Source organism: Etheostoma cragini, chromosome 6 (assembly GCF_013103735.1).
Source record: "Etheostoma cragini isolate CJK2018 chromosome 6, CSU_Ecrag_1.0, whole genome shotgun sequence".
Lineage (NCBI taxonomy): Eukaryota > Metazoa > Chordata > Actinopteri > Perciformes > Percidae > Etheostoma > Etheostoma cragini.
Window position 1 is genome coordinate 8970715 of NC_048412.1, and position 14354 is coordinate 8985068.

General features: G+C 41.9%; 2 protein-coding genes across 3 annotated transcripts in view; both read left to right on the forward strand.

The window, feature by feature from the left end:
• The first annotated feature begins 718 nt into the window (after positions 1 to 718).
• Positions 719 to 11768, forward strand: tbc1d31 (TBC1 domain family, member 31). Its single transcript, XM_034874824.1, has 23 exons — positions 719 to 1136; positions 1498 to 1638; positions 2001 to 2116; positions 2265 to 2443; positions 2646 to 2797; positions 2969 to 3128; positions 3326 to 3526; positions 3649 to 3825; positions 3978 to 4057; positions 4176 to 4322; positions 4436 to 4569; positions 4849 to 4982; positions 5082 to 5261; positions 5349 to 5581; positions 5700 to 5772; positions 5919 to 5998; positions 6102 to 6237; positions 6852 to 6944; positions 7873 to 8001; positions 8189 to 8383; positions 8716 to 8785; positions 9177 to 9377; positions 10647 to 11768. Exons 1-23 carry the CDS (start codon positions 1066 to 1068, stop codon positions 10799 to 10801), a joined length of 3237 nt encoding a protein of 1078 aa, XP_034730715.1. The 5' UTR covers positions 719 to 1065; the 3' UTR covers positions 10802 to 11768.
• Positions 11769 to 13233: 1465 nt separating this feature from the next.
• LOC117946800 overlaps positions 13234 to 14354 on the forward strand; it is a 5083-nt gene continuing 3962 nt past the window's right edge. The window contains exons 1-3 of one of the 2 annotated variants that reach the window (XM_034875178.1): positions 13234 to 13674; positions 13844 to 13981; positions 14185 to 14303. In XM_034875178.1, coding sequence (XP_034731069.1) covers positions 13380 to 13674; positions 13844 to 13981; positions 14185 to 14303 — 552 coding nt within the window. In that variant the 5' untranslated portion in view covers positions 13234 to 13379. The remainder of the gene's footprint in view (positions 13675 to 13843; positions 13982 to 14184; positions 14304 to 14354) is intronic. The other variant, XM_034875179.1, reaches the window with a different exon arrangement.

A 14354-nucleotide genomic window follows, 5' to 3' on the forward strand; every position in this document is an offset into this window, starting at 1 on the left:
AAAAAATGTTCAAAGCATGGTTGGGAGTCAGCACAAGAATATTTAATATCAAGTTTTAATCTCTTTAATGTCCATTTTGCTGCATGTATTTCATGCAAGATTTTTTAAATAAACCTCTTTCATTTTGTTATTAAGACCAAATTTGTCTCCAATAACCTGATTTTTTTGCCAGTTTAATTCTTACTCAAAAGAATCTTCCGAGGGCAGAGTTACCTCTACTATACAGTTCCTGATGTGTTTATTTGAACATTTATTCTTGGTAATGTCAACTCCTCAAAGGAATATACCACTACTGAGTGGATTGAGAAGAAGTTGCAGCACACATTAATCTTTAGTAACTGCCCGTCAGCATAAAGGAGTTGTTATATATATATACAGTCTACAGTCTATATACATACAGTCTATATATATATAGACTGTATGTATGTAGACTGTAGAGTAGACTGTATTTTCGATGTAAGGTTTGAGAGTAACAGGGCCAAAAGCGTATCTCTGCTAGCGCCACCTAGTGGTGGACAGGTTTTGTCCCAGGTCAGTGGAGGGTTGATGGCCTCCTCTAATTGAATTATGTACAGGAACAGATATATACCATATTTCATTGAGTGTCACTCTCAGTTTAAAACATGATATACGCCTTGTGTCAAAATCAGCATAGAAGTTAGTAAATTCAAAACATTTTTGAACTACAACTCCTATACTGCACGCCGCTGCCTTTGACGTCAATTTTGGGCGACAAAATAATCCTCAAAAACCAAAATCTCCTGAAACTAGCTAGTTAAATAAACTGTTAGCGTAGCGTTTGAGCAGCATTTAAGGGACTGTTGAGCTCCAATTTTTCTAAATGGTACTGACCTTAACGGCTTCTCTGGCCGTAACTTAACACAAAATATAACTTTAACGTTACTGCAGGAGCTTTCAAATTTCGCGCTGTTTGTTCCGCCTTTAAAAAGGTTAACTTGGCCATATAGCCCGTTAGCTAGTCTTGTAGACTGGGGCAAGCCAAGTAAGGAGGATATTATTTTGTATTGTAAATGTATGCTCCGAGTTTCTTCAGACTTTAATTAAATGGAAGTGACGGACATCGGAAACAAAGAAGAGGGGAAAGTCTGGCATCGAAAACCAACACCAGGCAAAAGGTAGGAAACAGCTAAACGATGCTTGATTAACCGTAATGTTCGTTGTCATGTGCACCTGATGCTGCGGGAGGGACACATTTAACTGATTTATGCTGTAAAATGTCTCTGTAACGCATACCTCTGAGTCTAAACTAACGTTCACATAGGAAGGTTAGCTAACTGCTTGCAATGCAGTTATGTTCAGTACCACTCACACATGTTGCATTCCTCGTACATTCATAATACGATAGACTCTTTTTTTATTTTTGTTCATGTTCAGCCCTTTTTGTCACGGTATAATTGTAACCACTAGAGAGCAGCCATGATTAAAGTGTGTTGCTTTTCATTTGAGTACTATCTGGGTGTTGTTTGTCTTCCTTAGTGTGTTAGTGACGGTGGTCCGCACTGCTCAGCAGGCCAAGACGGTGCGTTTCCTCCATGTGGCCTTTGACACCACAGGAGACTCCTTCCTGGCTGGAGATCACCATGGCAACATTTACGTCTTTGACATCAGTAGGAACAGGTAGCTGACTGCTCAAATACCCCAAAATAGAGGGTCTTAAGTATTTGTTCATCACTATTCTATTTCATTGACACGATTTACCTCATGACATGTTTACAAATATTATGGTCATAAGCTCATATTTCCTATATATGTAAGAGCCATTTTATTTTGACATGTCTCTTCTCTCAACTGAACGTGTTCTATATAAAGCAACACATATGGTAAAAATACTTTTATCTTCTTCCCAATTGATCTTCACACGTACAAAGACATTGTCCAATGGTCGTGTTTCAAAAATATAAATGTATCTTCCTTCTGTTGAGAGCAGAACAAAGTGGCGTCAACGTGAGCATGTATAGATCTTGTGTTGCTTCTTTCAGATTTCGTCTGGTGCAGAAGACAGGACAGGCATGCACTGCTCTGGCATTCAGCCTGCGCAGGACCACAGAGTTCCTTGTGGCTCTGGCCGACTACACCATCAAGTGCTTCGACAAAGGTAGGATAATCACATCCACACACATTGCTTCGTTCTTTTCATAGTAACTTTCAGAGGTGTACGCTCTTTTAGGGTTCTCAGGACTGTTTTCACACAAGTTTATTTTCAATGACACTTGCTGCTGCTGTTTCATTGTCTTTTCTTTCAGACACAAAGCAGCTGGTCAGTTGGATGCGGGGTCACGAGGGGTCAATTTCGTCCATCTCTGTCCACAGCTCAGGCCGCTACGCCATCAGCACGTCCTCAGACACGGCTCAGCTCTGGGATCTGGACACGTTCCAAAGAAAGAGGAAGCTCAACATCCGACAGTCTGTTGGCATTCAGCAGGTAAGTATGCAAAACGAAAGCAACATTTACAAATAGAAGTTTAATGACAAAAATATGAGGGTGTTTTCCTCCATTTCAAATAGAGTTTTTGGTTAATTTGAAGCTGTTGATATGTTATATGTCTTGTGCATTTATGGTATACCATTATGGTACTAAATGTGTCTTTTTTTGTTGTCATGGCCCACTGTTGTTTGTGTTGTAGGTGTTTTTCCTGCCTCTCAGTAACACCATCCTCAGCTGTTTCAGTGATGACTCCATCTTTGCCTGGGAGAGCGACACGCTTATCTGCAAATACCAGCTTCCTGTCCTCGACTGTGGACCCCAAATCTCCTACAAGGCCTTCGCTGTCACACGGTCTTTAACATCACAACTAATTAGCACATTGATTATATTGCTTTCCAGTGTAGTTCCTTATCACTATATGTCCCACCCTGCCTGGCTCTAAATACTTCATAAGCACAATAAAAAGTAAATAGGGATCAGAAGGCTTTATCAAACACTGATATACCTGACTTGTCTTGGCAGTGATGGTAAGAGCCTTGCTGCTGGTGGGCGCTCCAACCTGCTGCACCTGTGGTGTCTGGACAGCAAACAGCTGATCAGGGTGATTCAGATGCCCACACAGGTCCGAACCGTCCGACAGCTGGAATTCCTGCCCGACAGCTTTGACGGAGGAGCCAGCAAGGTACACAGACAACTCGGGAATTTTCATTTACCTGCTTTTACACATCTTTGACCTCACTTGTTTGTGAGAGGACCTGTCTGTGTATCTGTAAATACTAATGAACCCATCGTCTGTTTCTGTATCTCTGTATGCACATGTTTGCACTTTTCTGCACCTGCGCCCTTTGTAATTAAGACTTTTCTTTTTTGCCTATGTAGACACTAGGTGTACTGAGCCAGGACGGCTTGATGCGTTTCATTAACATTCACACCTGCAAGCTGCTTTTCCATATGGGTTCGCATGATGACGCCATCACCTCAGCGGCGGTCAGCCCAAACGGCCGACATGTTGTGGCCATCATGGATAATGGCAGCATCAATGTCTACAGTGTTCAGAGTCTCACACAGGAAGTCAACAAGGTAACAGTCAGATGTGATAATTGTACAAAGAGGGACAGAGTGGGAGGGGTTTTCTCAATTGTTGATAATAAGATATTGATCTGTATTCATATAATGCATGTGTTTGTGTGCCCTTGCCTCAGCCTCCTCCCTCCCAGGTGGCGGTGGTCTCCGGCGGGGGAGCTGATGATCGGGACTGGTCTAACGTAAAGGTCAGGGTCAGGTCCGAGGTGGTTCGGAGACCAGTCAAGAGCTTGGGTAGGCGAACACAGGGGAAAGTACTTAGACCCCCCTCTGGGTCTACAGCTGAGGATAAAGAGGTGGGAACAATACACACAAATGTTTTTCTTTTTGCAGTGTGATGTAGAGGTTTATTTACCTACCACAAATAAACACAAAGCCTTTCCGTCACTCTAACCAGATGCATGAGTGCGTCTTTAATACTCTGTTACGGTTTTGTGTCTTTCAATAGAATGAACTACCTGCTGGTCTGAATAAGAAGAGACTGGTGGCTCTGCTCAAGGCTTTTGGAGAGTATCCTGCTAAATACAGGTAAAGATTACATTCATGCAGGATTTATTTATGCATCTGATGACGAAAAACTGCATCATGCCAACTTATGTAACATAATGGAACATTTCCATGACTCATTTGTGTATCTTTTTTGCAGGATGTTTGTATGGCGGTCTTTGTTGTGTCTCCCAGAGAACCATGCGGCGTACAGCAGTCTGACTGATAAAGGTCTGCATTCAGCCTACCTCACTCTGAATGATAAATACCCCATTAAAAGTCACAAGCTACAGAGGGGACTGCAGAGGTATACACACACACACACACACATAATTGCAACTCATAGGTATTTTCTTCTTTCTGCAGAACTGAAAAGATTTTTAACAAATTAATTACTAAGTCCTTTCCGGGGCTCCACAGGGTTTTGTCTGCCTTTGCTCACTGGGCAGCCATCTTTGGAGAGGTGGAGTACCTTCCCCTGGTAGCCTTCCCTTTCGTCAAGCTCTTCCAGAACAACCCAATGCTCTGCTTTGAGGTGGTGGCCACTTTCATAGGTACATAATGGTTGTAATTACTAAATGTCATCTGCCCAGTCCACACAACATTATGAACATGTATGAAATTTCAACTACACACATTTGAAAGCTTCCCGGTGTTTTGGGCTGCTGCTTTATGTCCAGGAACTTTTCCTTACTACAAATTTTTATGTGTAGAGAATGGCACTGAGAGATTTACATTTTGCAACTCTGGCTCTATTTATCAGACCCTTGGATGTCTAGAGTCCAAGTCTTGTGTTATCATTCTGTTGAATACTCCGATGTTTGGATGTACAGTGAATTGGGGTCAGCATTGGTTCGAGTACTTCCCCAACCCTCCTCTGAACATCCTGAGCATGGTGGAGAACGTTCTGGCTCATCATGACAAGGAACTGCTGCAGCATCTGGTAGACTGTGGCATCACCTCACAGGTAACAGCTGTATGAAGTTACACACAACTGAAGAAGACATGTGGTCAGAGACAGGCTTGTCCTGGAACTCCATGTGATGTGCATCTCTATATCATTTAGCTCTACGTGTGGCCCCTGCTGGAGACTTTGTTCTCAGAGGTTTTGACTCGCGATGAGTGGCTCCGACTCTTTGATAATATCTTCTCCAACCATCCATCATTCCTGCTTGTCACCTGTGTGGCCTACATCACCTGCTGCCGTGAGCCTCTGCTGCTCTGCTCCCAGAAACAGGACTTTGAGGTAACTCCGTTTGGCCCATAGCCAGTCAGGAAATGTTTCCGTCTCTCCTCCTCCATCAAATGTTTTTTCCTGTTTCTTTGCTTCCAGTATTTTTTCCACCACCGTAACAACCTGGATTTGGGAGCCATGATAAAGGAAGCGTACCGGCTCATGGGCAGCACACCAGCTGACATTCATCCCAGGACTATGCTGTCTGACTTCACACCACTGACCAAAGGCCAGTACCCCGTGTTCAACCACTACCCCCAATTCATAGTGGATTACCAGAGCCGGGAGAGGGAGAAGATACGACTGCAGGAGATGGAGTATCGCCGCGAGAGGTGAAGTTACACATAGTGGATCCACAGTGTTAATAAGATAAGAAATGCTGAATGGTAATTTCAAAGCCATTAGTGAGAAAATATCCAACACATGAAAAGTGTTTGTTTGTCTCATCAGGCAGGAGGTGTCAGCCATGCACGCAGATTTTGTGCGTCGCCAAGCTAAAGAGGAGACCTATTACGCACAAGAGGTAGATATTCTTTGTCGAAATGAATTTAATCATAGATTTGGTTGGAATTGGTTTTGTTTTGCCTGCTCGTAAAGTTAACCTGTATCGAAACACAAGCCTGAAATGGAAGTTAAGTGAACTGAATATTTTGACTGATTTGAACACAGGAGCTGCTGCAGAAGGCTGAAGAACAGCGCAGAAACATCCTGGCACAAGAAGAGGAAAAACTAACACAGCAGAGGGCAAAGTAAAAAGCACCAGATGCTCACACCTCCATAGTTGAGTCATAAGGACAAAAGAACCATGTGATTTAGCCGAATTGGTTGCTGACACTGCTCCTTCCTCTGCAGGTTGGCAGCCATGAAGAGAGAGCTGAAGGTGAAGGAGTTACAGCTGCTGGATGAAACTAAAAGACGTTTCCTCAAACATCAGCAGGACCTGAGAGCCTCACAGGTCCAAAGACTAGACCTGGAGATCAGTAGAAAGGTAACCTGGTGATTAAAATGTAAAGTTGTCTTGTATGAAGGAGCCCGCTTTAGCCATACCACAGATACCAAACTCTGCTGCTTACTTTATCATGGGAACTAGGCGTGCACGATTCGGGGGAAAAATATGAATCACGATTGTTCTGCTTAGAATTGATATCACGATTCTCTACCAAAACATGTAACATACAGTACACACACACCCTACTCAAAACATATTGGCAGTACCAAACATAGATTTTTTTGGGAACCTATTGCACAAGCATGTAAACCGAGGCTTTAATGAAGAGAAGGGATTGCACTGTTTCGGAGCCCTTTTAAACCTATTTTATATAGTGTATGTTTAAAACTCCCAGAATAAAGTAGTACTGTTTGTAAGGCAGTTGGCTCGTAAAATTAAATGAGACTCAGTCATTTAAACCAAAGTCATTTAAAAGTTAAATTGTGAACAGGGTGACTCGAGATCACGATTTTCTAACTAATAATCGTACAGGCCTAATGGGTTGTGTGCTTTTCATTATTAGCATTATTTTTTACAAAATAATCTTCATCATGGATTTAATTGCCCTCTCTTTTGAGCCCTAACCAACCAATAACCCTTATGTTGTGCTACAGATGGCTCTCCGGGAGCGAGAGACAGCTGCCGCAGTCCAAGATCTAGAAGTCCGACAGATGGAGCTGGAGGCTCAGAGGAGACGACTCGAGCAGGTGACAAACAGCTTGCATGCAGTGTTTCCCACACATAGAGTAATTTGTGGCGTTGCGCCACACAATCGACACCGGCCACCATACATGCGTTTCATTAATAATTTTTAAAACACAAACTTTTTCAGCTGCATTTCCTTTCCATGCTCTCCTCTGTCTCTCTGTCACTCTACACTCACACACACACACAGCTCCTCTCCTCCTTGAATGAAAACAGTGTTGCCAACATAGAAAGTTGGTCGCTAGATTTAGCGACTTTTCAGACCCTGTTAGCGACTGTTTTTCTTTCACAAAAGTGACTAGCAATAAATCTGGCACCTTTCTGTAGAAAAGACAGTGACTGTCTGTAAAGAAGTCACCATTTTTGTCCAGCAAGCCCGCAAGGTATTTCTCCTGTGGCGGACAAAACCGTCACCTACCTCTGAATCTGTTTTGTGAGGAGCAGCCCCTTTCCTCCCCGTGTGCGTAGGCAGGCATGTAGAAAGGGGAGAAGGGACAGGGGGCTGGGGGCTGGGGGCCGCTAACGGTAGGAGAGAGCTGGCCTGGCCCTGGGCAAGCCAGAAATTGAATTTGTGATTATTTGGCTAAACAATTCTATTTATTTTTATCTACCTTGCTGACACAACCACTAAGCTTTATGCAAATGATTGCATAATTACTTTCTGATCTGTCGAAACACTGGCATGCTTGCAACTTCCTCTCTCCCAGCCTGCTTCTTTTGATTAATTTCTCCCCCCCTTCCTCTCTCTCTATGACCATTTATTCCCCAGTGATGACTTAGTGGAGTTATCACCTTGAATGCATTCTGCAGTTGAATTACGTTAGATGATGTAATAGTCACAAACGCATCTAATAACATCATGTTCTCCTTGTTGGTTGTTGGAATAATTTTGAGCCAAAAGTTTGTTTTTTCCATGACTATTTCTCTCAGCACCTGTTTAAGGAGCAGGAGCGAATGGGACGGGAGGTCGAGGAGGAGACCGAGGTGAGGATGAGGAGGGCAGAACAAGAGGATGATAGATACACAGAGCTGCTACACTGCACAGAGACAAACATGCAGGTTGGTGACACATTCCAATATGGAGCCAGTGTAATAATCTCAACAAAAGCACACCATCTTAATGCAATCGAAAATTGGTTTGACTTGTGGAAGGCATGCAAACTCTGATTTTTGTCGTAGATACCGGTGATCTTCATCTCTTCCTCTGTCCGTTAACTTTCTGTGAAACACACACACACACACGCAGGTCCTGCAGGAGTCCCTGGCTGAGGCGTGCCAGCTGGGCTTGGACTCTGACTGGCAGAGAGAGGTGGCGGAGCGCCTGCAGCAAGTTGATGCCGAGCAGGAGAGGAAGAGGGAGAGACTGGCAGAGCTTCACAGGCAAACCCTGGCAGAGGAGGAGAGGCTGGCTGACACTGTGAGAGATGTGGCAGGAAGGAAGGTGACTGAACAACAATTTACATAATGCATTGGCTTGACTATGTACAATTTATTGTGACTTTATTCATGGGCTTTTGTCTTATTCTGTTTTATAAAACCAGTATTGCAAAAATAGTTTTGAGGTTCGTGCTCCTTGCTGAGAAACTTCATATCTGACCAATGTCTCAAATACTAATTATTATTATTATTATTATTGTTATTGTTATTATTATTATTAATTTTATTATTGTTATTGTTATTATACTAACCTAAAGGAAGACAAATGGTAGGATTTGGAAAATTAAGCGGTTTGCTTATCGTTCAGTTAGACAATACGTTTTTGTTCATTTGCAGTGGGATGAAGTGCTGACTTCCAGAGCCCATTTACAGGAACAGCAGCTGTCCCGGTCTACAGCAGACAAAGGTATTACTCCACATATACACCTGTTGTGTTTGTGGCCTTTGAGCTGACCTGTTCATTATCCAGACGTGGATCTAATATTCAAGATTCTACAAATGTTTGTCATACCTGTTATCCAAGCACAAATGTATGAAAGGGTCAGCTGGGAGCTTCCATTTTAAAAAAAATAAAAAAAGTAAGTAGTATATATATAAGGGGAATATAATAAAATAAGTGCATAACAAATGAGTAAAAGAAAACCAGTAAATATAGAACAAAATATAAGAAGCAATACCAAATCTCTACATTTACAGGCCTATTGCACAAATAGTGAATAATGCACAGTGGGTTAAATTATATCCAAGAAGCCAGGTGTTGCATATTGGTGTTGTAATATGTGTTTGCTTTGTGGCAGATGGCCACAAACAGACAGGGGTAAAATCCCTGTGTTCAACCAGAGGACCTCGTAGAGCCAGTGGCACCACTGCTGTTACTGTTGGAAGCAGCGCTGCAGGTCCAGCAGTCAGACACACCTCTGCCATCAGCCCAAAGCAGGCGGGAACCAACATGGTGTGTCTGAACAGCAGCTCACCTTCAGAGAGCACAGCCACCAACTGTAAGTCATTCATTCATTGAGTAGATAAGGCTATAACTACTATAACTAGGTATGGTGAAGGTGGTGTGGGTGTGTGTGTGTGTGTGTGTGTGTGTGTGTAGTTTCCTGGATGCATGAAATACCTTGCTTTTAAAAATAAAAATATGCCTGCCTCCGAGGGAATTTAACATAGGTGTATATTTATGCCCCTGTATTTATTAATTCACAAAGAAAATGACTGTCCACAAAGGCTGGACTTTTCCTAATCTTTTAGTTGATTAAGATCAATTTCTAAAAGATGATTTCTTTGTATTCCTCTTTTTAGTCAACTTTAGCATGGGTTCATAAACTATTGAGCACCACTGTATTTAGGATTATAATAGACCTAGACTATATCCATAGATATTCAGTTTACTGCTATAATTTAAGACTGGGAAACACATCAAATCTCATGGAATTGTTACATTTTTGCCATTTTTGCTTGAAAATTTTCTTGAACCGTCTAACACTGTTCTGGTCAAAAATTACCAATTTACAATTTCCCTGTACCATAAATATGTGCATTGTTCATCAGATTGCCTCAAGGTCTTATGACATTTAAACACATAAAATTCATTGTGACTACTTTTTACTTTTTTATTTTAAGTGATTTATTCAACTTGGTCACACTTTGAATGTTAACGGTAAAAAATGGCCGCCATAGGAAATGAACGGGAAAGAGTTTTATTTTTATCCAGGAGATGAAAGCCATCTCCAAACTTAATAGTGTTCCCACATGCATGCACACACACACACACACACACACAAACACACAAACAGTTCATATTGTCAGTTCTTGTTCACACTTGTGCTTGTGAACCACCAATGTTTGCACACACATGCATGCACATATACACAGAAATACACACATATACACAGATGTGTACACACACACAGAGTTTATGTTGTCAGTTCATGTTATGCTGCCACGTGAATATGTGAACCACCAATGTTTGCACAAACATGCATGCATAAACACACGTACACATACACACACGTACACCCACTTATACACATTGGGTTATTGGTATTATGAGTTACAGTATTGGTATTTGTTAAAATAAGAGCAGATAAAACTGTCCAGTCAAATTTGACCACATACAGTATATTGGGGGGGGGGGGTTAGCTGATGAGTTTTGTCAATAAATTAATCCACTAATTGTTGTAGCTCTACATAATGTGACCACCATTACCTTGAGTATCGGTGCCAATAATGTTCCTGTTTGTGCTTATTTCTTACTTTTTTGTCAGTTTCCTTGGACCGAGGCCGGGCCCAGCTGGACAGCAGCGAGAGACAACTGCTGAAGGAAGTCAGAGAACTGAGACAGAAACTGGCGGCCAGAGCCAGAGAGGGCAGCTCTGCCTCCTCACAGTCTGTCCTCACACTCTCCTCTGTCTCGCCGTGACCACAAACTGCTCTCTTGTCTTCATAGCGTCACAAAAACATATTCTTGCCTCAAGCGAGCAACAGACACAATGACTCAGACTCTGTTTACGATTTTCCAAGTGCTTCTAAACCATCCTTTAAACTACACATTATTAATGCAAATGGGTCAAACATGTTAACTGCACATCATCAACCACTATCTCATGAACAGCCACGTCTTATTGTTAACATACCAGTCCTCTGGTTCCCTGTGAGGACAGAAAGGGATGCTCTGATGTTGCCTCATTCATGGCCGGGTTCTCTGATAATATTCTTGCAAGCAACGGCAGTTCCAGCAATTAATTTTAACTCAAGTCTGTCTTCAGTCACTGAAGATAGGCAGAGTCCTGTATAACTGGTGATAGTGACCACAGTTACAAACTGATGCAGCGTACAATACTGTTGGTACCATGTCTAACTAGGCTAACTGTGTGTGAAACATCTGTTAGTTCTATAGTGTTTACAGTTGAACATCTAATTATACACACTATTATACCTCCTGAATTTGTTATCATATCACATTCCATTTCATGTTCAGTTGTACACTTTATAGTCATTTTTTTATATGTTTGCACTAGTGCTCCATTTAGATTTTTTTTTATTTCCCTACAATTGTGATGTGACTTGTCTTATTTAAAACCTGGTTTGGATAAAAATCTTTTTTTTAAATGTTGATTCAAATTTTGTTTCATTTTGCCTTTTAAGAAAGAAAAGATCCATTGGTAGTGTATTACAAACAGACAACATGCAATATGCACATCGAGTTCCTCAGGACTTTCACTACAGGCTTTATCATTTAGATATGACTATGATTTGGATTAGAGGTATGTTTTGATTAGATATATCAGAGAGATTGTTTAAGAGTGTACATGGTATGTCTGCTAATGTCAATACAACAAGCAACTTGTCTCTTTTCATAAACCAGATCAGGTTGGACTCTGCTCTTCGCTGGGTGTGCCTGTGAATTTCTGTCTTTTGGTCCTATAGTCATCCAGGTGTTGTTTGACATGAGTTGAAATGACAGCCATCCCCATTCCTGTCACTCATTCTTTTCTTTCCTTCCATCCGAAGTTTATCCATCCTGACGTGCTCTAAATCCCGCTCATGCTCTGGAAGGAATACAGTAAAATCAGATCATTTTCTTTTCTCTCAGTCTGAATCAACAACCAGAAAAACACACACGGTGCATCATGGAAATAGTGCATACAGTATGTCTTGAAGCAAAATTTCACATGTCACACATGATGCTATGAATTTATATATGAATAAATATTTCCTCCTTTTATGTAAAAACTCAGGAGCAGCTGAGTTTCTAACTTGTTCAGCCTCTGTCTGTCTAGCCCTTCCTTTCTTTTCCTATTTGCAGTCGCTTGCTGCTCCAGTTCTACCTGATTTTTCCTGTAAAGCATCCTCCAATATCAGCGAATTACACACAAGAGAAATGTGTAGCAATCAGTTAAATCATTTTTTAAAATTTTATTACATCCCCACTCCCATTCATCACTCCGCTGATAAGCCGTTGCCACACTTTCATACAGTTTTTAGTCTGACCAATTTAAGGCATGCACATTATAACATTGAACACATAGACATCCAGTACACAGCAATAAACCCTGCAGTAGCATCAAAAGTCTCTGCATTTCACATTGCTCATTAACATTCTACTTCAGTAGTGGTAATTTGAGACCTTGTGTCGGAAACTAAGCTATATGTATAAACTCAGCCACTTAGATCATCACCCTGTTAAAGCTTTGTGCTGCGGTTCAGGAGACATTCATGACTTACACAGTAGCATCAATGAACTTGTTTATTGTGTATTCCCATGACACCTCTGAAATACCTCTTCCTGAAGGTGTACTTAAACCTAGCTGGGGATGTTATGTTTAGCTGAACCATAAATGTAAACAAAGATATTGGGGGGCTGTGAACATACATCCTTACTTTAACAATGTCAGCTTGACCATACTGTAGTGGAGCCTATACTTGGTGTGTGCATACAAATGGGAGTATGTGTAATGTGGGAACTTTCTCTTCTGACCAGGGTGGGATTGTACCATTTGAGCCAGTACTGTCTTATCATACAGCTGTTACATCTCCCGTCATCTATGGAGTCCTGCAGTTGAACTACCGCTCTGCCAGAGACAGGTTAGGACCTACTGTCATGTTGGACACTGACCTGAAGGAGACCTGAGGTAACACTCTCTCAACTTACAAAGCATGAGTTCATCAGCTGGAACATCCCCCACATTTACATTCTTTTGTTATCTATTGCATGTCTTATGTTGTCAGCTGTCACCTGTCATCACTTATAATTGTGAAACAGCATTGCCCTAAGCAAGGGCGGTTCTACTATTTGCCATTTACCTCTCAGTGTGCTTTAACCAGTAGTTCATTCACGAATGTCAGACGTGCAGGAAACTCTCATCCATTCTTTGACAGTCATGCACAGCTGCAACATTGACCTGTTTGTGGTTCTTCTGATTCTCAGATGAGATAATTCTACCTTGGTTAAAAATAAAAACGCCACCTCAAAAGACTTGCATTTAAGTCCACCATCCATGGATGACAGCAGTGCGTCAGCGCCTTGTTACTGGAGAACAAAACCCCTGGGGAAGGTGAGGCGACGGGTTCAAGACCTTCGCATTTCTTCCCCCTCTTGCTATGACTTCATAGCCAGCAGAACGGCGTTGGACCTGAGCCATAACGAGAGCGCCCGGCTGGCGGTGGACTCCCTGCTCAGCCGCGGCTTAGAGGGATACCACGAGGTGTTGAACACAGAGGGAGAAGTAGACTTTCTGTCCCAGCTGGAGAAGCTTTACATCTTGGAAAATGGGAGGGATGGAAAAACAGGTTGTTAGTGTTTGTTTTTTACATTGTGATATATCCTTTTGACATTTTGTCCTACTCTTTGCAGCTTGTTGTGTTTGAAAACATAAGATAACCGTCAGATTAATTCATTGGATTAAAAAATAAAAAAGATTGCCGGTTGCATTACTTTTTCATTGCCTCTTGCATTACACAGCTGATCCTGGTGCATCTGATGAAAGTGACACAGAGTTTGACAGTTTGTCTACTGGATCCCAGTCTGTCACACAATGTACTGCAGTGTCCACAGACAGCAATCCCATTTTGGCAAGTTTGGACCTGAGCAGCCAAAAAGGTATTACAGGAGCAGAAAACCTTTATGGAAGCAAGTCATTTCCCCAAAAAACTATTACTCTGCTACTAGTAGTATTATTCATGGTGTTTTAACTATTGATATGTAAAATCCTGCAGAGACTTAGTGTAACAGCCCAATGTACTGTTAAATCAGTAACCATTCTCATTTTCTGCCATCTCTGATTATGGTTTTGTCCCTTCCAGATGTAAAGCAGACTGACCCTGCCCTGGATAGGCCAGATGTTGAGGTTTATTTTCAGTCTGACAACAGTGCAGCCAGCATGAAAGACCTGGTCAGAGAGTTCCTCAGAAAGGCTGGAATGGTGTGTGTGTGTGTGTGTGTGTGTGTGTGCGTGTGCGCATGCGCCCCTGAG

What these genes read in the sequence shown, in the direction of transcription:
- tbc1d31 (XM_034874824.1), top strand. Translation starts at nt 1,066, where the DNA reads ATGGAAGTGACGGACATCGGAAACAAAGAAGAGGGGAAAGTCTGGCAT. An exon ending in AAGGCCTTCGCTGTCACACG is followed by an intron (nt 2,798 to 2,968) that starts GTCTTTAACATC and finishes TTGTCTTGGCAG; the next exon opens with TGATGGTAAGAGCCTTGCTG. An exon ending in TTGACGGAGGAGCCAGCAAG is followed by an intron (nt 3,129 to 3,325) that starts GTACACAGACAA and finishes TTGCCTATGTAG; the next exon opens with ACACTAGGTGTACTGAGCCA.